The sequence below is a fragment of the Bradysia coprophila genome, chromosome X (genome assembly GCF_014529535.1).
Source record: "Bradysia coprophila strain Holo2 chromosome X, BU_Bcop_v1, whole genome shotgun sequence".
NCBI lineage: Eukaryota > Metazoa > Arthropoda > Insecta > Diptera > Sciaridae > Bradysia > Bradysia coprophila.
This window is the reverse complement of record NC_050737.1, coordinates 341,570-363,411: the sequence shown is the minus strand read 5'-3', so window position 1 is coordinate 363,411 and position 21,842 is coordinate 341,570. Positions and strand designations below refer to the sequence as shown.

The 21,842-nt window shown below is 35.1% G+C and overlaps 2 protein-coding genes across 3 annotated transcripts; one reads left to right on the top strand and one right to left on the bottom strand.

The window, feature by feature from the left end:
- Positions 1–3,678: 3,678 nt before the first annotated feature.
- Positions 3,679–9,305, bottom strand: LOC119085713 (cytochrome P450 3A2-like). Its single transcript, XM_037196163.1, has 5 exons — positions 9,240–9,305; positions 8,378–8,936; positions 5,155–5,500; positions 4,379–5,091; positions 3,679–4,318 (listed from the first exon to the last, which is right to left on the bottom strand). The coding sequence occupies exons 2-5, from the start codon at positions 8,557–8,559 to the stop codon at positions 4,126–4,128; spliced, it is 1,434 nt and encodes a 477-aa protein (XP_037052058.1). The 5' UTR covers positions 8,560–8,936; positions 9,240–9,305; the 3' UTR covers positions 3,679–4,125.
- Positions 9,306–9,549: 244 nt separating this feature from the next.
- On the top strand, positions 9,550–21,036 carry LOC119085711 (cytochrome P450 4d1-like). Of its 2 annotated transcripts, none has more exons than XM_037196160.1 (10): positions 9,550–9,725; positions 16,260–16,497; positions 16,563–16,669; positions 17,115–17,205; positions 17,267–17,292; positions 19,667–19,896; positions 19,963–20,260; positions 20,313–20,553; positions 20,611–20,784; positions 20,843–21,036. In XM_037196160.1, the coding sequence occupies exons 2-10, from the start codon at positions 16,344–16,346 to the stop codon at positions 21,013–21,015; spliced, it is 1,494 nt and encodes a 497-aa protein (XP_037052055.1). In that variant the 5' UTR covers positions 9,550–9,725; positions 16,260–16,343; the 3' UTR covers positions 21,016–21,036. The 2 variants fall into 2 exon arrangements, with proteins under 2 accessions (XP_037052055.1, XP_037052056.1); XM_037196161.1 differs by having other exon boundaries at positions 9,563–9,690; positions 16,245–16,497.
- Positions 21,037–21,842: the final 806 nt, after the last annotated feature.

The following is a 21,842-nucleotide window of genomic DNA, read 5'->3' as shown; positions in this document are numbered from 1 at the left end:
CATTACCTGTGACCGCTGTTAATTTTTTGTCACTGTTGAATCTACACGGGAATCTTCAATCAATACTTCGAAACTTAGAACGAGATACTGTCACCAAAGTCCTGTACAAGGACAGAATGAATTCTATCAACTTTTGGTGGCATTTTATCTTGTAGAGATTCAACGGTACGAGAATCGGGAACGCAGCTGAACCACGAGCTGTGAAGTCAAGTTTCTAACTCTCGAATAAGTGTTCTTGTTCCCTATGTGTTTATGGTTAAAAGAAAATATATTCTTAGACCATAACACGGGTAGCAAGTAAAAGACGAAATGTTCGAAAGTCAATAAAGTGTTTCCAGGTTATGATATTTTGGTTTAAAATTTGAAAAATCCCTTAGCGAATGCAAATTTTACGCCAACATATCATATACTGTGTCAATGAAGTGAACTGGGAACATTGATGACTTTTAAAACTCCAAAAAATCTAAAATTGTGTTTTCTAAAGCTGAAGAAACTGTAAAACTTTTATTTTTGAAAAGATCGATTTTTTACCGGCTGCGCCATAATTGTCTTTTTTGTCGCATTTAAAATAAAATGTATTTTTGCAATTTGACCAATTTCGGAAAATTTTATCAGATCAATTTTCCAAAAATAGTCTCTGACTTCAAATAATATAGTTTACAGAATACAGACTTCGAGATGAGCATGTTTGAAATTTATCGCTTGCATTCTATACAAAATTGCTTCCAATGGATGTGGTGCACATATTATTTCCATGTGAAATACTTGTTTCGTCCACAATGAATACTCTCAAGTTTTACAAACATCTGAAACATCTCGAATTTTCGTAGTAGTGATCATTTTCTGGAGTAGATGCTTGAATTTTATAAGGGAAGTTTAAACCACTGAATTTGAACCACTTCACAATGATGCAAACTCGCACAACCAAAACAATAAAATTTTCTCGAAACATAAGGAAGAAAGTGCAATGTGAGCCCTTCACATGCATTTTGTTGAAGATGAAGACTTGTTCAAACGAGTGTTTGTTTGCGTGTAGAGAGTAGAGACTCCACTTACAGCCTTACGATAAATTATAAGATCGCAGGGCCTATTTGAGAGGAATTAAACTCACGGCAATTCCTTTAATTTTTCCGTCACGTTTACCTAAAATGTAGGAACTATTTTTTGACGGAAAAATTCCAGGATATTTATTCATGCTTGTTTGTTGTAATTGGCAAGCAGAATCATTGAAAAACGGCCTGGTACGTTTCACCCTCCTTAAGGACAAATAGTCCATTAACAGACTATTCGTCCTGAAGGTCAAATAGCCCATTAAGAGACAATTCGTACTGAAGGACAAACACCATATTGAGAAATTATTCGCATTTAAGGAACTTTCCGTTTTTCAAAAGGCCCCCTCAATGTATTTTATAAGATTTAAGATAAACCAGAATTTTTGGGAATTTGTTTCCCTGAATTGGCACTGAGTGATCTGCACAAGTGCATATGTTTAAAATAGTAATACATCGTAGACACTAGAACAGAATTTTCAAGAGAGGTCATAGTTGGTCAGAATTGATAAGTTGAATCTCGAATTTATATTTGTTGCATCGTATTTTTTCTCATAAAATAACTCTTGTAGTAAACCTGTTGTACATACGATGTACTTCAAGTTTTCTCTGTGAATATGCTCTCGACATATTGCATTGGCTTCTAGTTAACTAATTCCGTATGAAGTTGTTGTCAAACCTCAGCAAACATAAATCCGTTAAAATCGTTCATTTTTTCACAATTATGCTTACCTGGTACATAGTTATGTAGTTAAGGATCGTCGAATCCTCGTCGTTAAAACGATGATGTCTTTGTTGGCTGACTTTGTTAGCAAAACAATTCAAATTGAAACTATTTTTTCGTCAGAATTTTTATTTCACACACTCTGTTAGACGCAATATTGGATTACGGTTTTTCAAATTTTTATTACATAAACGGTAAAGTGCACCTACCGTCATTGTTTGTGCACACTTACCGTACACAAGAATGTAATAATTATTATGTGGTAGGAGGGGTAATGAGATCGTTACACTTCTGTACATAACACGAACGAGCGTTAGCGAGCCCTACTACAACATATATGATTTTATCTGTCTAGAACGATAATCTCGAGCTTATCCCTCTAGGGAGTTTTTGTTTATCTCGATATATCTGTTCTCGACAGATAAAATATGATATGCACCTATTGCCAGACTGTTATTTTGACGTGTAGGCATTACGACCCACGCCTTCGGCTAGGGCAATAATGTCCTACACGTCAAAATACCAATCTTGGCAACAGGTGCATAATATATATTATCGTTCCGGGGTGAGTTATGTCATACACAAACGAAAACTGGAAAATATTCTGATACACACATGCACACACACATTGTGCAAAACAAAACGTGTCAACAAATCCATTTCATTCGAAGTCTCAGTAGCCGAATCGGTAAGAGCGCGCCACTTTTATGCGATGGTCTTGGGTTCGCTCCTCGACAATTTTTTTTTAAATTATTTTTTTTATCAAATATTCACGTAGACTTGCAGAGTCTCTTCAAACTAATTTCATTTTCAATCGAAACGATATCTGTTTCGATGCATGACTCAACAAAACGTGTTCTTACGTTGCGTTGTACATGTTGATCACATCGAGTTTTCAAAGATTTGTATCTCGGCAGATATTAATCCGATTGAAAAACTAATTACGTTACAGAAGGCCTGAGATCACGCACTACACACTGGCATTTTGTTTGATTGAAATCCGTTTAGTCGAAATTTAATTATTTTCATCGTAAACAAAATACAAGAGAATGGGTTCACATAACAACTACACACACACTGCGCCATGAGTCGTACACGTTATGTACTTTTCGAATTGAATCACATTAGCCGCGAGAATCCAACTAGCAATTTAGTAATTCGTACATATTCGAAAACTCAGTTGTCGAATGGTTAGCGCTGCTTGCTTTCACGCAAAGTTTCCGAGTTCGGTTCTCGTAGGGGTCAGGATTTTTTTCCGAGTTTCTTTCATATATGCGAATGCAACACAACAATTGAACAGTTTAGTTTCTTTCATTTAAATGCAGAGTAAAACAAAACTCCCTAGGGACGGGTCGCGGTCGACGATAGATTAATGTATCATATACAGCTTATATACAGAACCGTTTAATGTATGACATACTGGACATACTCACTCCAGAACGATAAAATATCTCACGTGTAATTGCTTGCAAGTTTTTTGGTTTGGATTGTGTGGGAGTGCACTAGCTTTCGGCTCGTTCCGCAAAGCCCTCACTTGCCAACACAACAAACTTACGAGCAAGGACGTGATATATTACTTAACTAGAAGTTTAATTCAAAAATTACACTTTAGGTCTATGTTGTTGTCTCGTTTTCGCTTATGTGATAAAATAGAGTACACACTTGTCACTATCAGTCTCGGCAAGCCTCGACTTCTTCGTGACAAGTGTGTAATATATATAATGAATGCGGAACGATTGGAGTTAGATTTTTTTTTTAATGAAACCATGTTCATAAAGGCTGAGAATCATTGCGAATCAACTTACATCCTACATATTTCGTTGTGCAGTAGCAACGATAAAATATTTTTATCAATAAAATTGTAAGCTCCTCTATCTGCTACGTTTCTTCTTATTTTTTTTTATGTTAATTCAATAATGTATTACCACTGTGAATATGTGAACATATACGTAGTACGTATAGTCGTGCAATGAGGTAGTGCACAAAATTCTACAATAAAACTTAGGATTGGTGCTGAAAAAATCGTCATTCCCTGGCTTGGTACGAAAAATACTATTCGCTGTCTAGTGTGGAAATATCACGACTTTGTCGTTCATACCAACACTAGCTAGACAAATTGTGGGAAATGTTATTGTAGCGAATTTGATTCCTTGAAAAAAGCCTTTTATCATGCGTTAGGAAGAGTACTAGCTCGTTACGCGTATCGAAAACGGGTTTTTCGCCATCGGCCATCTCAGATCTAGTGAGTAGAGCAACCCCAATAAAAGATATTATTCAAATAGTGTTGCGGTTCATAGACCCTCTGCCTGCACTGTCACTGTCATATAATATAAATCAATTTTTAAAAGGCCCCTACAACTGACGCTTCACTAATTTCAAATACATTGTTTCTGTGCTGGATACTGGCTGCGCTGGTGCATATTTCAGTGGTTCTGTTTTGTCGACCATTTCAAACTGAAATCGGCGAATAAGATGTAGAACGCAAACCTTGATTTCGAGCATTGCCAATCGAACGCCCACACAATTGCGTGGACCATTTCCGAACCTGTAACTGTATGCAATTAAGTATGGGATTCAGGACAATGTTTTAAAGTAAAAACTTAACGGTAGAAAAGCGTTCGTGTTGTGTTTCAAGATCGAATTTTTCAGAAATCTCTCCGGTCGAAAATGCGTAGCATCCTCGAAATTCTCTTCGTCGTGGTGGATGCAATGTACAGACATTTGGATGTGGGTATCTTTGGGTATAAATATTTCCTTTCCATTGTATTCGATTGTATAGTCTTTGTCCGCTTCTCTCATTAATCGTGGTAAAGTTGGCGAATAACGTAGCGTCTCATTGATCACAGCGTCCAAATAGTTCAATTCGTTGATTGTGTCATAGGAAACGGATTTGTTTTCCTTAAAAAATTGATCGATTTCGGTTTTCAGCTGATCCTGAACTGGTTGATGCTTAGCCAAAAGATACGCGATCGTTGTCAGCGTTACCGAGCTCGTATCGAAACCAGCCAAGAAAAATGCTATTCCTTGATCGGCTATTTGTTTGTCTGTTAATAGTTGACCTTCAAATTCAGCCTTCATTAGTAATCCAATAAAGTCATTGTAGTCATTGTCTGCCTTCGATTGTCGACGATCTTCGATAATTTGCAGCGTCAGGTTAAAGAAAAACCTGGTCGCCTCTCTATTGAAACCATGCAAATTCAATACTTCGGTAGAGAACGTTGGGAAGAGTATAACTAGAAGAGTATTCAGTTGCAAAGAGCCGAAAAACTTTTGGCCATATTTAACGAACTCATTGTTGGGATCTTTGGCCGAATTCAGCTATGCAACAGAGTCACAATTTTCAAAAATTTTGATTTCTCTGAAAGTTGTAAATTTACCAACCTGAATACCGAATGCACATTTTGCAATCGTGTCCAATGTGAATCCAGAAAAGTATGGTTTCACATCAACTATCGGTTCGCCTGATTCGAGCGCATCAATCAGGTCGTGGACACAGCTTTCCATCAACGGTAACATTCGACGAAGTTTGTTGGGACTGAATGATGGTGTAACAATGTGCCGTAACCTTCGCCATTTCGAATCTCTAGCGAATAGAATGTTCTCTCCACTTATGTTTTTCTCGGCACCGAATTTTATTCGGTTCGGAAAATGTTCGAGGTCATTCAAAATCGATTTGGTTAGCTCAAGATCGGCAATCAGCAATGTTGGACGGAAGAAATTGATTAATCTGAAATGAAATCAATCGTGAGCTTCGCAACTTGTTGATGAAACTTAGAATTAGATGCTACGAAAGCAGGTGCGTTTTTGAGCAACAATCTGTAGTTCACCTTTGGCTCGGACATACAAACTATGCCCTAGTGAAAATACAGCTACCAATGCGAGTTGCCCATTTTTCGAGTATAACAAAGTTGTTTCCGCCGTAGTAAATTACGTATAACTTTGATTATCACAAATGAATTCACATAAAATGAACAGAAAATATTCTTCATGTAATGGATCATTTTCGCAGGGGCATACTGCTACGTAATGGACAACTTTCACATGAAGCACATAATAAAAATCTTTACGAATTACATTCCCTTCGCCTTTCATCTAATGATGATATAGTTTTCTAAAAGTGAACAACATAACGACCGACCACTTTACCTAGTTACCTAGCACGCAGTAAAATTATTCAACAAGCAAATTTTTACATCTAAACAAGATGGGGTGGTAACAACCCTATGGTGAAGGACTGTATAAGATTACGTTCGTTGTTCGCTTTCGAAAGGTCGTGCCGTTAGTTTATTCAATCAGAATACTTGCGTGCTAGATAATTGATGTCTTAATCGGGTTTGAATCACCTTTCCAAGTTATTTGCTTAAAAATCGAGAAATTATCAGAAAAATCAACAATAAACGACTTCATCTTCGATTTTTTTTAGTGACTAAAGATGACAGAGGGGGTAGAAGTTATACAACAACAAAAACGAATTTTGAAAACATTTCAAACATTCTCTTATCTTTGACTATTGATATTGGATAATTTCTAAAAAATTTCTATTTTCTATAAGCGAACATTCGCAATCGCAGTTTGCATACATATCGCCATAGGCACCAGTTCGTTATTGGAATAGCAATGTCGCTAAAGATTTAAATTCTCAAATATCACCAGCTTACTCCATGGATTTCTTTTCTTTTTCGGTGTGAAGTATTCTTTAGCGAAACTAAATGTTTTCTTACAGTGCCGGTCGGTTCCATATATGAGCAAAGAGGGCAATTGACCTTGGCAGCGCCCTTGTTTATTTAGCTCTTTTTTCTTTTTAATTTATTTTGGTAAGAACGCCGCAATGGACCAAGGTCACCACAACATGTGAAAAGCCATTGAAATCAATGTATCAATTACAACTAGATCATAATAACGACTCGATTGCAGTCCGACCATACTACATGAAAAACGTGCAAATAGTAATTATTATCTTTAAGATTTTTCTCACTTCCCCCAGGAAATGAGTCGGTCCTTCATTGACATGAGTGTTAAAACTTATTTTCTGTCGGTTTGGTGAGTAAACTAACTTAATTGTTTGGAACTACGTATTTTTCTTTGCGTGTTCGCCCTCGGCTATATTGTAATGAAAATTGAAAGGACATCTACCAAAACAACATTTTTCTGAAGTATGGGTCCATAATATCTACGCTAGTGCATCTTCAAAATGCGTCAAAATCTCACTCGCAGTAATCTACTATTTAGAAATACTAGAAAGGGTATTCCGGCGCCTGTGATTTGAAAATGCCCTTAACACCCAAAAGTTAAAACGGTACTGTAGTCGTTATCGAAAAGAAATCTATGTAAGCACGTAGTACATTTTCGACAAATTTCCAACAAATTTACAAATTAATTGGAGTCTGGCGATTTTAAATGGAACTTTTAATTGATTGGCTCTTTCGATTCGAATTGTTTTGTACATTCGTGTCGTTAGTTGGTAATTTTTCCAATGAAGTCTGCTCATCGATAATTTATGGAGTTGTCAAGTGTTTCATTATACTTGAGATAAGCTGATAAATGCAATTATTCATTGAATAATTCCTTCACATCGTTCACGCAGAATATATAACATTCTCAATTATACTTAAAATTACAATTGCAATTCAGTTGGAACAACCAAACAAATTTCTACCAAACAAAGTATGTAAAATTTGAATGAACCAAACATTCCATCAAAGTATAAGCGAATAACATCATTAAAGCGTAGATTTTATGCGCAGAGACAGAGACCATTAGTTAATTGTCTGTTTGATTGTATGTGACATTAGAGCTGTGCGGGCGGTCTAATTTTTATTCGGACCGATCGGGATCCATATTTCGTAATTTATACAACTAGTTGCGAAAAGTGGAGTTTTTGTCGGTAGATGCATACAACGTTTTCTGCAACAAACTGCGAAAAATGAACTTTTGAAATGCACAACATAACTACACCTTTAACATGCATTCTACTGTTTCAACGAAATATTGTATGAATGATCAAGTTGACTGCATTTATGTACGCTTCAAAAATTGGTTCACTGCGATTATATGTCTCAATAGCCGAAAGGTTAGAGGTGTTGCTCGATAAGCATTTGGTGTCGGTGGTACGAAATTTGGTCAGGGCAGAATTTTTATTTACGGTTAATGGTTCAGATATTCAGAAGGTGTGGTGAAAAGTAAATCCATTTCACCAATAGTGACGAAAAGCATAAATGAAAATCCATTTTGCAACTAGTGCTGAAAAGTAAAACATAGAAAACCAGAGAAAAAAAGGCCCTTCGCCACCTAAATCACGCATGAAAAAGTTCAGTTTTCGCAGCGGAGTTGCAGAAAAAATTTTTTCGATGAATGATGTCCGCTTATCCAGCTTTGAAAGCATAACTCCTTCTATGTTCACACATAGTCGAGATGTTTACATAATTTCTAAGGAAATAGACCGCTCGGACTCGGAGACAGGCTCCAAATTTGTCAAGCCATCCGAACCGGCTTCAGATTACGAATAAATAAAATCCCCGGTCCACACAGTTCTAGTGACAAACACCTTTTTTAATGATTTCCGTTCCAGTTAAACGAAATTCTTCAAATTTAGTTAAACACTCACCCTACAACTTTTCCGTGCTGAGCCACTAGTTCCGAATCTAATTGAAGAAATGGCAATTTCACTATTTGGAATATACTGTGACTGCTATTTGGTACACTTTGTTTACTCCAAACCGACAATTTTTGTTTGCACCATATGTACAAACTTAAAACACATAATACAGACACAATTATCGCGAACATATTCGAAACATACAAAGCGCGATATTAATCAAATAACAAAATTGTTTTAACTCTATACTGTCGAGTCTGTGTTATGGCTGTCGCATGCAATCACCAGCTAATCGCGTACATATACGAGTGTAACTCTAGAACGAATGGCATTGTGACTGACTCATGGACGCAAATATACGATCTACGAATTTATTTTTTCTACAGTTTTTAGTTCATAGTTTTTGTGGTCGATTAATTGGCCCATTATACATTCATTTCGTTACTATATGGAAATGTGTTGTTTCGCCGAGTGTTAGATTTGCTGAATGAATTAGAAGCGAACAGAGTATATATAGTCACACAAACCATCACATTAATTTACAGACGATTGTTGTTTTTGATGCATACTATACGTTATTGTTCCAAGGTTATTTGAGCTGTCAAATCTTCATCCATACGATGTTTAGAGCGGGATGGAAAGTCCACTCGGGATCTGCTGTCATCATCTCGGGACAGCAGACCTCGAAATGGAACAATAGGCTGTCGTTTCGCTATCTCTCTCACTAAAACACTATATAGAGCCCTACCTAACCAAAACATTATTGTTGACATATTGTTGGCGTCGAGGTTATGGCTATATGTGGATGCTATATGTCGTGCGTTTTCGGTTTGTCAAAAATCGTTTTTACCGCTCGACGGTACATACAAACCTATGGATTTATTTACTCGCCTACGTCTCGTTCAGCAAATTATACAATAGTCAAAATTTCATCCATGCAGATACGTGTAATTAGGACTGTAACGTTATGAAAATGGCTTTAGACATAAATGACTCACTTATCTCTATTTTCTATAATATTCGAAATGTGGCAAAACTTTCCACCTTAGTCTATAACTCAAGTGTGGCCAAACATGGATTATACCCTTCGCGTTCATCTATCTGTCTGTATATTCAATAAATAATTTCAATTGGAAATACGTTCTTCTTTTTCTTTGTTTAGCATTCCGAACTTGTTATACTTTTAGAGGTAGCACAATATAATGTATTCGATATAAATATCTAGGTATTAAGAATCTCTTTTGTTGTCTGCTAAGTTTTGATAAGATTACATTGTTAATCCAGTAAAAAATAGAAAATTAATAAAAGTTGGAGTCGGTTGTGTGAGTGGCTTTATATTACTTATAAATAATCTTATGTATATCAGAAGTATTACACTGATTGCGATAAAAGACGAATGACTTAATTTCACGATTGATAATTTTGTTAATTACTCGAGTAAAAAGTTAAATGGAAATTTATGGGGAAGTATTGCTAACTGCTTGATGAAGTATCGCTTCTTTACACTGCATATAACTATTCGTATCTAAATTGGACGACTGATTTTAGACAACTTCGCTCAACTTCGCATGCAGGCAAAGGGGAAAAATCCAAACCGAAACATCTTAGGACTCTCTAAATATCGGCCCTTTTTTGAAGTTTTAGAAGTGTTGGTATGTTTCTAAAGTTGCGAACTTCCATCCCTATCTTTTACGTTTTTTCTAACACACGGTGAGCTTGAAAAAATTTACTGTCAAAATTGCAAATTGTCTGAACAAGTTTTGTATCATCAAAACGATTTTCCGCCCTCCAATTTAATATGCACGAATTTTTCCATTTCAACGTATGTCAAGTAGTTGTCAACATCTTCTGTGTTGTGACAGAGGTCTTTTTTGGTTGATCTAATTAAGTATTGCCAAATGTCAGTACTTAGTAAGATTTTTAAATTACAGATATCGTAAAACAGAAGATAGGTATACTGGGGGTGAAATTGATGAGAATAAGGGAGAGATGAGTTTCTATGAAAAGGTAAACTGCCACGTGATATACATTTTAAACTCCGATTTTGAAAAGTTCGGACCAGATCGAATATTCAGGTTCATGTCCAAAACTAACCCAATCGCCCTGTAGACCACGCTATCGTCCAATGTGGCGTAATTAGCAGTCGCGGCTTTCCCTTGCATTCGATTAATCTGAAATAGACTCGACTGAAGCTCTGACTGACATATTAGGGTGGAGCGGGAAAAAATTTCGATTTTTTATTCAATTTCGACATCGTGATCCAGAATCAGTAACTCCCACTGATCATTTTTCCGAAAAAAGATTTTTTTAATTTTATGATTTAGGGGTGCCGCCGATGGTATTTTTGAGTAGAGTGTAAGGGATTTTTCAAACATTTATAGCGTAGAAACCTTTTCCGATGGGTTCAATGATCTTGGTCATAAAATGTCTAGAAAAGTCCAAAATTTATTTAAGTATAACATTAAATTCGAAAAAAATCAATTTTGTGGACTTACGGCACTTCAAAGTTAAAGCTCTGTTCCCAACGAAAAATTCATCTACTTTGAAGTGAAATTTCGGTATGAAGTTGCATTATGACATAAATCAAATTAAGCGTTATTTAACTTGTAATTTAATGAGGAATTCAAAACAAAAGAAATATTTGAAAAAAATTACAAATTGTAGATGCTATTGACAAAGGGTGACGCTCATGCAAAACGTTCAAGAACATCTACATTTTGTAATTTTTTTCAAATATTACTTTTGTTTTGAATTCCTCATTAAATTACAAGTTAAATAACGCTTAATTTGATTTATGTCATAATGCAACTTCATACCGAAATTTCACTTCAAAGTAGATGAATTTTTCGTTGGGAACAGAGCTTTAACTTTGAAGTGCCGTAAGTCCACAAAATTGATTTTTTTCGAATTTAATGTTATACTTAAATAAATTTTGGACTTTTCTAGACATTTTATGACCAAGATCATTGAACCCATCGGAAAAGGTTTCTACGCTATAAATGTTTGAAAAATCCCTTACACTCTACTCAAAAATACCATCGGCGGCACCCCTAAATCATAAAATTAAAAAAATATTTTTTCGGAAAAATGATCAGTGGGAGTTACTGATTCTGGATCACGATGTCGAAATTGGATAAAAAATCGAAATTTTTTTCCCGCTCCACCCTATGACATATGCAACGAAAAACCACCAAATACGACTTTGCAATATACTACGTTCAGACTCTAACGAGTCTTCTGCAAGGCGAGGTAATTTCGCAAGACCTCAATTTGACCTATTCGGTGCAATAATTATTAATGTCAACGAGTGATAAATCCTTTTCTAGAATCTAGATGTGTCAGTTATCAGGCCCGGACTGGCCATACTGGGTGTTCGGGCGATTCCCGAAGACCTTTTGCCGTAGTCGGGCGAAGTCCAGACAGGGCTTTTTTTTTAAATTAACCATTTATTGTTCAAACAAATGAAGCCCATTTTTAATTTCCAATCAAAAAATTTCTACTGAGGCCTTTCTGTTACTTCTTTTTTCTATTTCCAATCAAAATTTTCCTACTGAGGCCTTTCTCTCAATTTTTTCTTTGTTTTCCAATCGAAATTTTTCCACTGAGGCTTTTCTGTTAATTTTTTTCGATTTGCAATCGAAATTCTTCTACTGAGGCCTTTCTCTTAATTTTTCTTTGTTTTCCAATCAAAATTTTCATACTGAGGGCTTTATATTGATTTTTCTTCGATTTCCAATCGAAATTTTCCTATTAAGGCCTTTCTGTTAATTTTGATTGGAAATAGAAAAAAAAATTGACGCAAAGGAATCGAGCAGAAAATGTTTGATTGGAAATCGAAAAAAATCAACGGAAAGCCCTCTCCGGATCAAAATTTGTATTCTTTCAATAGCGAGCGAAGTGAGCGATTTTTTTTTAAATAAATTTTTCGTTAGTTACACGTTTTTATATTCCACTCGAAAAATTTTCCCTATTTTTTTTCCTTTTAAAGTCTTGCACCGTCAAATCGTTACGCCCTTGGCAAAAATGTCCCAATTGCCCGTGTGGCGTGGCGGAACTCTGTGATTCACTTAGACTGTGTAAGTTACACAATATTAATCAGTCATACGAATCGAAGGCCTAATTGGAAAAAGTCGGCTAATATGCCTAAAAAAGAATTACAAATAACGTTTTTTTTAAATAATAAAAACAACAAGCCAAGTCATCAATTTTTGTCACTAAGTTAGTGTTTTAAGAGCTTCTGTCTCGCATGGAGACAGCTACCGAACAGGAAAAGTGATGATTTGTAGGAACCGGTTCCAGATTAAAAAGAACCGTGTACCGGGTTCTGCATTCCCAAATGATATAAGTGCGATTCAGAATTTGAATTTCGGGTGAATCAGTGGATTAACAAATGAATTGAATACGTTTGGTTTGTGTTTCGATACACAAAATTTCGATACATCGACGTTATTACATTCTAAACTTTCGTGGAAATTTGATCAGGTGTTACTATAATAATGCTGCAAAGTTATTTAGCTACACGAGCCTATCTAAAATATGGTTTCTTAATAAATTTTACCTCAGCATACAAACTCTACAATCTACAATTGTGTACCACTATTGTGTATACCAGAGGTTACCTTACTGATAAATGAAAAAAAAAAGTGAATATTTAGCATATTTAAAGCAACTTTTTGACTTCTCGTCACCCTCAGCGATGAGTTATTTTGTAAATTGACTGATTCGAGCATTAACACTCGAATTTCGACCGTTCACTGTACTGTATTCTAGAACGAGTTGTTTATTACAACTCACACGAAGAATGCACAACTATTGTCTGTACGATATAAATGCAAAGTGTGTTCTGATGGAAACTGGAAACCTCTTAATATTTTCTATGTTAATGCTAAAAACGAAATAAGATTTATAGGCCTTTTGGCTTTTGGATTATAGAAAAACTCGTCCCACAAATTTCTAACACATTTAGTGAAGTTATTTCTTTGTTCACACTAGTATTGTACAGCATAAGCGCCATCTATGTGTAACGCCTTTCTTCTCTATGAATGCGAAATTTCGTTCATTCATTTACACAGATGTTACCATTCACATATTTGTATTAATAATGCACTTATGCATAATACAGTGTAATCCATTTCGGATGCACCAACCCGAAGGAAGAAAATAGAATGGAATAATTAATTTTAGAGTAATTTCCACATAACCATAATGGAGTAAGTCAGGGTACATTTTACAAAATTTAAAGGGTTTGAGTTACTAACCTCCTTACAAGTTAGATTTGGTTACTAATTCCCCAAATTATCAAAGGTTAGTTTTATTGTCTCAAAGAGACTTTTAAGCAACTGGTTAATACTTTAAAACAATACAGTGCCATTTTGTCAGGTGCTCACCGTTTCTATTCTATGTCTTTCTATCTATAAGTAATAAATAGTGCAGAAGAATTCAACATTTTTAAAATATACACTGCACTGCAAATTAACAACTTACTGAAGCAAATATGAGTAACGAATACATCCTACGGCATTGGCTGTCTGAAATGTACACAGTTTTGTGCAATCAATTTCTGAACAACACTACAAGAACCACTGTGTAAATATTACGCAACAATATTCTCGTTTGCTTATTTAAAAAGCTTTGCCGCTTACACAACTCATATCTCATGATGGCTTCACAATATCGTATAACATTGAATATGGAAATAATCTTTGAATGGGGTATTCATGTTGGAAATTCTGATACGAAATTAAAATTAAATCTGTGGATGAATAACAAGCTAGCAGAATAACAAAAACGGTACAGTAAATATGAAAGCGTTACAATTTGTAAAGAAAATCAGTAATTAAAAATGTTGACCATAGTTTATTCGCATTAATTACGTTTCTCTTGCGGAAACGACAAAAAATGAGCCAGTGCAGAGATCTAAAAGTTATACAGTCGTCGGACTAAAAGATCCAACATTTTCAATCCAATTCATTCCACACGTAATGTCAATACAATTACCGTTAATACACACATTACGGACTTAGCAATGTTGTACGTACTCATGCAGAGTATGGACAGAATTAGATTCAATGGTTGGGTCTCTTATAACTATACTTCAATGTAATTTTTATTTGTACTGGTTTACAGCAATTAATTAGTTCTATGAGGAAATGTAACAATAAAATCAACAAAGAGACGTAAAATAAAAGCAAAAGCAAACTAATTTACAAATCGCTCCGGGAGTATCAGATTCTTAATAAAAGAACGAAGCGGTTGCTAAATTGAACACATTGAATTTGCAAGCAACATGTAATTTGATGCAATTTAATTAAAATTGTTAAATAGTTATTTATGATAATCATGGGCGCGCGTTAGCATAGCGCCCATGACGCAAGTCCTATTACTAATTTTTCAAATTTTTCAATTTTTTTAATTTTTTCTCAAAATTTTCCAATTTTCAAAATTTTAAAAATTTTCAAATTTTTAAAATATTTAAAATTTTTACAGTTTTTCAAATTTTTTAAAATTATCAAATTTTTTTAAATTTTTTTTATGAAAAGCATTTTAAAGGAAAATGAGATAATCATCGAGAATTTTGTGGATTCATTTTTTTAAGTATTCATGAGTACTTTTGTAAGTAATAAAGTGAGCATTATTGCTTTTCGGATGGAAGATATAGAGGATATAAATTGCGACCAAATAAATAACATAACAGAAAATTAAACCAAACTTCCAAAACAACTGATATCAGTCAAAAACACTCAAAGAGTAAAAGTGACACAAGTCCCTGGGATTACTTCCAAAACAACTGATATCGCTGTAGGTGACACATTCTGCGCTTGTACGCAAAAATTGTCAGAGCAAAAATTAGGCCAAAAAAATTCTAGAAGAAAAATTTTAACAAAAAAATTTTGCGTCACAAGTGGCAGATGTTGAAGAAAGTACTGTTAAGAATATTGTTAACATAGGGAAAAATACGTCCTGAAAGATTGTACAAATGAAAAATAGCCGAATCATCTGCCACTTTGTGACGAAAATTTTTTTTGGTAAAATTTTTCTTCTAGAACTTTTAGAATTTTTTTGGCCTAATTTTTGCTTTGACAATTTTCGGGTACAAGCGCACAATGCGTCACCTACAGCGATATCAGTTGTTTTGGAAGTATGTCCAGGGACTTGCGTCACTTTTACTCTTTGAGTGTTTTTGACTGATAGTATGCCTTAGGCCGCAGGTTGTGTGTCATAATAGACATTGTGAGCCATCAATATGGGTATCGAACCTTGGACCTCCACAATTCAATTTCATAATTGAATTCGCTTTTTCCTAGCTAGTGGTGAAATATCTCTACCTCGTCGCCTATTTCCGACCAAGGTTCTGAAAGAACAGGTGGAGACAACTCTGAGTTGATGACGGTGACACATAAATGGCGTCAGCTGTTACGAAGTTTATATGAAAAAGGCAACCTAACAAAAAAATAAAATTCCAAATTTTCCTAAAAACATTTTCTTCAAGTTGATTTCACACACAATCTGTACTGAGTGCGTTTATCAATTTCGGTGTTGTTCCTAACTTACGCTAAAAGGCTTTTTCAGTTAATTTGATTCCAGAACTCGCCTCCGGTTCGTGCTTCACTAAAAAAACCTTTTGGAATTCGTTAGGAAAATAATTATCTAAATTTTCAGTCCAATGTCTGTAAATGTTCAGTGAAAAACTCAAGAAAATTAACAAAGTTTTGTATAGTGGACGACCCACTAAACATTGTATGTAGCAACGCACTTGTATGAAGACAAAGTATTTCAAGCAAATGTGCTTCTTATGGCAGCTGACAATTTTTTTTACAAATTTTGAAATGCGTTGATGAAAACGAAAAAGCTGATAAAGTAATTTTACTTTTTACAGACGAGGTGTGAAGAGCCTATACTCAACGTTCAATTTCACGTGACGCAGCGACAATATTTCCTTGGTCCGTAGAACAATACGTTTAGTGATAGCGGAAACATGTCTCTAATAATTCTGATTTTAATCGGACTACTGATTCTGTTCCTGAGTCAAATTAATTATCGAAAAATCTATTTATCCTTCAAAATACCTGGACCAATTCCTCTGCCATTCATTGGAAATGCCCTATATTTTTTCAACAAGTCACCGGAAGGTTTGTCTATACTTGTATTAAAGTTTTTTTGGGCAAAATTATCGTATGTTTACTTTGATCCAAAGAAATTTTTGAAGTGGCTGTCAAATTGACTGAGGATTATGGAGACAATGTATCACTCTGGATTGGTACCAATTTCGGAGCTTTATTATCGAATCCTGAACATATAAAGGTAAGAAGTGTTATTATCGACCATCTTAATTTAAATGTAAAGTTTCCCAAAAACAGTCCTTTGGGAAAATGTTTTCTTAAATTTTCACATATCTTCCTTAATTTTTGCAATAAGCATATGGAAATGTATGAAAATTCGGGAAAATGTGTAAAATTTTAGGAAAACATGGGAAAATGTTTTCCCAAAAATAGTCCATGTTAAAGTGTAATAGATGTGTAGATAGTGTGATAGTGATAGTGTAGATAACAAACGTAGTCTAAAAGTAGTCTAAAATTTCAGCGACTGAAATAGTTATTTGACCTATTTTGTTTGCATGTGTTTAAAATTAAGTTTTTCGTTAAGCCCCATTCCTAAGAGTTTATTCACCTGTCCCCTCTAGGAGCTGATGTGAACATCTCCAAATTGCTAACGTAAAGTACGAACTCATTCAATCATTTTGTTTCAGGTTATATTAACTAGTGCCAAATTTATAGAAAAATCGGAAGCTTACAGGTACCTAAAACCTTGGCTGAACGAAGGGTTATTACTCAGCTCAGGTACTGTAGATTTAATACTAAAAAAATTATTCAAGTTGATAATTATGATTGCTAATTGTAGGTTCCAAATGGTATCAAAGGCGTAAAGTATGTATTAACAACGTTGCAACTCAAATTAATCGATCTATTTAAGTCCATCTATACAATTCAGAGAAATAATTACAGGTAGCGCCACCTGTTTTAATTTCTCTGGTAAAAATTGATAACAACAAAAATAATTTATGAACCATCCGTCAAGTACGTTCTCACTTAGGGGAAGGGGGTTTGATTCTTTTTTATAGGAAAAAATCGATTGTACACGCGTACGTACTTAATGGACAGCTCCTCATAGCCGAAGTGTTTTGAAGACATACACATCAATTTGAATGTGGATTATTGTAACGAAGTCAATTGTCAGAGTATTCGCACACGAATGCAAATTGAATGAATGAATGAAAGAATGATTTCTTTATTTAGCATAATGCTCCTCAGATTTCACAAATAAATAATTTACAATAAATGTTTAAATTTCATTTTACAATCTTAGAGATTTCACTTTGGTTTACACTATCACATAATAGTTTTCTTTAATATAATCCTTTAGTCTGTTCTTAAACACAAACACATTTTTCTCATTTCTTATTTCACTCGGTAGGTTGTTGTATGTTGAGACGTTCCACTTTGAATTGTCCAATGTTACGCAACGGATACCTGTCTGGATCGACGTATTAAATGTCCCTTTTTACGTACTCCGGCACTAACCCATTTTTAACTTTGCAGACCATTAGCATACAAAAAATATTCACCTTGGTGTTACTATTTCATGTTATATAAATATTAACTAACATAGTGAAACTGAAACAAATCCAGCGGCTTTTTTTACGTTACAATTTGGCAACGGGCTGAGCATACATACATAACGCTCAGGGACGAGAACAACTACGAGTAAATCATCAAAAACTCCTTTTCACACTTTAATAAGGACAACAACGGAGACATTAACACGAAATTGCTTTTGTGTTTATTGTTGGTTGAAGATCCTGTGTAGATCAACCGTTGCGTCCTTATCCAGGTCGTTTGGAATCCTTGAAATTACCTCCCAGCTGAAATGCCTATAAGAAAGCTAAACAAAAGATAAAACTTTAAGAACAAACAAAGCTTTTCGCTTTTTCCTTTCCCATGGTTCACGTTTAGTGAAAAAACTTGAGGCAAAGACGCTGTTTAGACCTCCGAATGTGATGGTGGTCACAGAACAGTATAGAGTGTTTAAGTGAGAGAGATGGCGAGATGACAAACTATTGTTCCATCTCGGGGTCTGCTGTCAGATTCTTTTGTATTATCGATGACGGCAGACCCCGAGTTGATTTTCCATCTCGCTCTACTTAAGCACCGTATAGAACTGTTCATCTTCAGTTGCTTCCATCACATTCGTTCACAAGACAGCATAAAATCGCAACGTTGAACAAGTTGTTGACGAATTTATTTAGAAAAAGTTGCCATTAAAATGGAAAATCGGACTAATAGGAGTGGCTGCTCTGAAAACTTCACCACAAATTCGCAGCAAAAACACCGAGAAAATTCAAAAATTCAACACATTCGAACCATAAACAAAATAAAAACAACAAAAAAACAAAACTCAGCGGCACCGTACTCACAATTGTAACCAAATTCCTCTTGAATGATCTAATTTCTTCAATGAAACGCCAAATTCTATTCCTTTTCAAATGAAAGTCAGTTGCAAAATCATCCAATTTCAAACACCGCAACATTGTTGGACACATTCGACTATTAAATAGCATTATTAGTTTTTTTTTGCAACATGAGGAGCTTATGCTTACTTTAACACCATGGAACATAAGTCGTTTATGATTCCTTTTACAAAATGGAATATCAAGAACTTATGCTTCCTTTTACAAAATGGAACGTAAAGAACTTTTGCTTCCTTTTACAACATAGAACATCAGGAACTTTATCTCCCTTTTACAACACGTAAAATAAGTATTTTATGCTTCCATTTAGAATATGAAACATAAGAAGCTTATGCTTCCTTTTACATAATGTAACATAAAGCACCTATGCTTTCATTTACAACATGGAAAACAAGGAACTTATGGTTCCTTTTACAACATAAGAAACTTATTATCCCTTTTACAAAATGGAATATAAGGTACTTATGCTACCTTTTACAAAATGTAACTTAATGAAGCTTTTGTGAAACAAAATACATTTTTTAGGAATGCGGATGATTAACAAAGTGCCGCTTTCAATCATCACCCTAAAGTTAAAAAGCCATTTTAACATTTGACCACAATTACAACAGAAAAAAACCGAGAAAAAAAAATTCGTGTGCGAATAATCCCACAATTGACTATTTGCACTTGTGTACGAATAGTCTCACAATTGACTATTCGCACTCGAGTGCGAATCGCAACGGTCTTATTGTAAATACCTGGTATTGGCTACTTTTATTTCCTCTCTTCAGATCATAACCCCATCTTTCCACTTCAAAGCTTTAGACGAACATGTAAAAATATTCGATCGGTACAGTATCGTTTTTGTCGACATTTTGTCCAAATATAAGACCACCGACAAAGTAGAATTGTCACCATTGACTAGACACTATACTCTGGATGTTGTTTGTGAAGCTGCGATGGGAATCGAAGTGAATGCTCAACGACATCCCAATTCGGAGTATGTCAAGGCAGTTAGAACGTAACTACTCAATAACTTGTTACTGCTTCCTTTGTTATATTTTTGGATGTGTCTTTTATCTTCTAGCGTTAGTCAAATTATGATGGCTCGCCTTATTAGTGGCTTCAAATGTGCGGATACAATTTTTCGATTCAGTCCACTGTACAAACAACAGGCGAACGGTTTAAAAATAATTCATGCTTTCACCGATAGAGTCATTCAAGAACGACGCCAAAAGCTTGTAGCACTAAGAAATAAAAGCGGCAACTCCGTTGACATGGCAACTTCAACAACTTTCTTGGATATCCTTCTCGAAGGAATTATCGACGGTAAGCCGTTGAGCAATTCCGACATTCGTGAAGAAGTGGACACATTCATGTTAGAGGTATGAAGATGTCATCAAATGAAAATACGCAGTGTTGATAAAAATTTATTAGGGTCACGACACGGCAAAGACAGGAATTTCATTTTGTTTCTACTCACTGGCCAGGTATCCCGAAATACAACAGAAATGTTTCGAAGAAATGAGAAACATCTTGAGTGATGATCGATCGAAAGAGGTGTCGTGCAACGAATTGAATAATTTGCGGTATTTAGATTTGGTCATCAAAGAGACGCTTCGACTGTATCCTAGCTTACCACTATTGGGACGGCTGTTATGTGAAGAGCTTACCATAGGTACTGGTTGAATTTACTTCCTTTATAGATTTCAGATTTAGAAGATTTTTCGTTTAGGCAAGTACAAATATCCCAAAGGAACAAATATCGGATTTTCTCCTTTACTTTTGGGTCGTGATCCAAAACTATTCGAAAATCCACTAGAGTTTCGACCGGAACGTTTTCTGGAAGATACTACCTCCGAAAAGTTTACTTTTTCGTATCTTCCCTTTTCAGCTGGACCAAGAAATTGTAATTTTGTTTTTAAATGATGTCCAACCAGACTTCCTAATAACTGTTTTCATTTCAGGTGTGGGACAGAAATATGCAGTTTTGGAAATAAAAGCTGTAGTGTCGAAAGTGTTGAGACATTTTGAAATTTCTTTGGCCGACGACAGTAAATCAGATCCGGTATTAATTGGAGAATTCATTTTAGCCACAAAGAACCCAATTAATTATCACTTTAAGCCTAGAATATATTAAATAAATTCGACGCTATTCGTACGACAATTCGTTTGTCCCGTTCAAAAAAATAATAAAACAAATGAAAGTTTCATTGAGAAGACAAAGTAAAATGGACAACCTTATCCGCCAAAAAACCCTAAAGGTGAAAGTGTTACGCAAGTCCCTGTTTCTACTTACAAAATAACTGATATCGCTGAGGGTGACGCTTTGTGAGGCGAAAGTTTTATCAACAAAAAATTTACCCAAAAAATTTAAGAAAGAAAATTTTAGAAAAAATTGCGTCACAAGTTTAGGAACCAACCTCCGAACACCTCCCTTATATCAAAAATAATCCAAATCCATTGAAAATCCGATGGAAGTTGGGAAGTGCCAGAGGAATCATCTCTCATCCCAAAATTTAGGAACCAACCTCCGAACACCTCACTTATATCGAAAACAACCCAGATCCATCGAAAAATCCGATGGAAGTTAGGAAGTGCCAGAGGAATCATATCTCATCCCAAAATTTAGGAACCAACCTCGGAACACCTCACTTATATCGAAATTAACCCAAATCCATTGAAAAATCCGATGGAAGTTGGGAAGTGCCAGAGGAATCATCTCTCATCCAAAAATTTAGGAACCAACTTCGGAACACCTCACTTATATAGAAAACAACCCAGATCCATCGAAAAATCCGATGGAAGTTAGGAAGTGCCAGAGGAATCATCTCTCACCCCAAAATTTAGGAACCAACCTTGGAACACATCACTCATGACGAAAATAACCCAAATCCATCAAAACACTTTTTCCAACATTTACCAATCATAATTCACAATTACTAGCTAAAAAAAAATTCTTCTGAC

What these genes read in the sequence shown, in the direction of transcription:
- LOC119085711 (XM_037196160.1), top strand. Translation starts at nt 16,344, where the DNA reads ATGTCTCTAATAATTCTGATTTTAATCGGACTACTGATTCTGTTCCTG. An exon ending in AATGGTATCAAAGGCGTAAA is followed by an intron (nt 17,293 to 19,666) that starts GTATGTATTAAC and finishes TCCTCTCTTCAG; the next exon opens with ATCATAACCCCATCTTTCCA. An exon ending in TTCAGCTGGACCAAGAAATT is followed by an intron (nt 20,785 to 20,842) that starts GTAATTTTGTTT and finishes TTTTCATTTCAG; the next exon opens with GTGTGGGACAGAAATATGCA.
- LOC119085713 (XM_037196163.1), bottom strand. Translation starts at nt 8,559, where the DNA reads ATGTTCGCGATAATTGTGTCTGTATTATGTGTTTTAAGTTTGTACATA. An exon ending in CAGCACGGAAAAGTTGTAGG is followed by an intron (nt 5,501 to 8,377) that starts GTGAGTGTTTAA and finishes ATTTCATTTCAG; the next exon opens with ATTAATCAATTTCTTCCGTC. An exon ending in AACACGAACGCTTTTCTACC is followed by an intron (nt 4,319 to 4,378) that starts GTTAAGTTTTTA and finishes ATACAGTTACAG; the next exon opens with GTTCGGAAATGGTCCACGCA.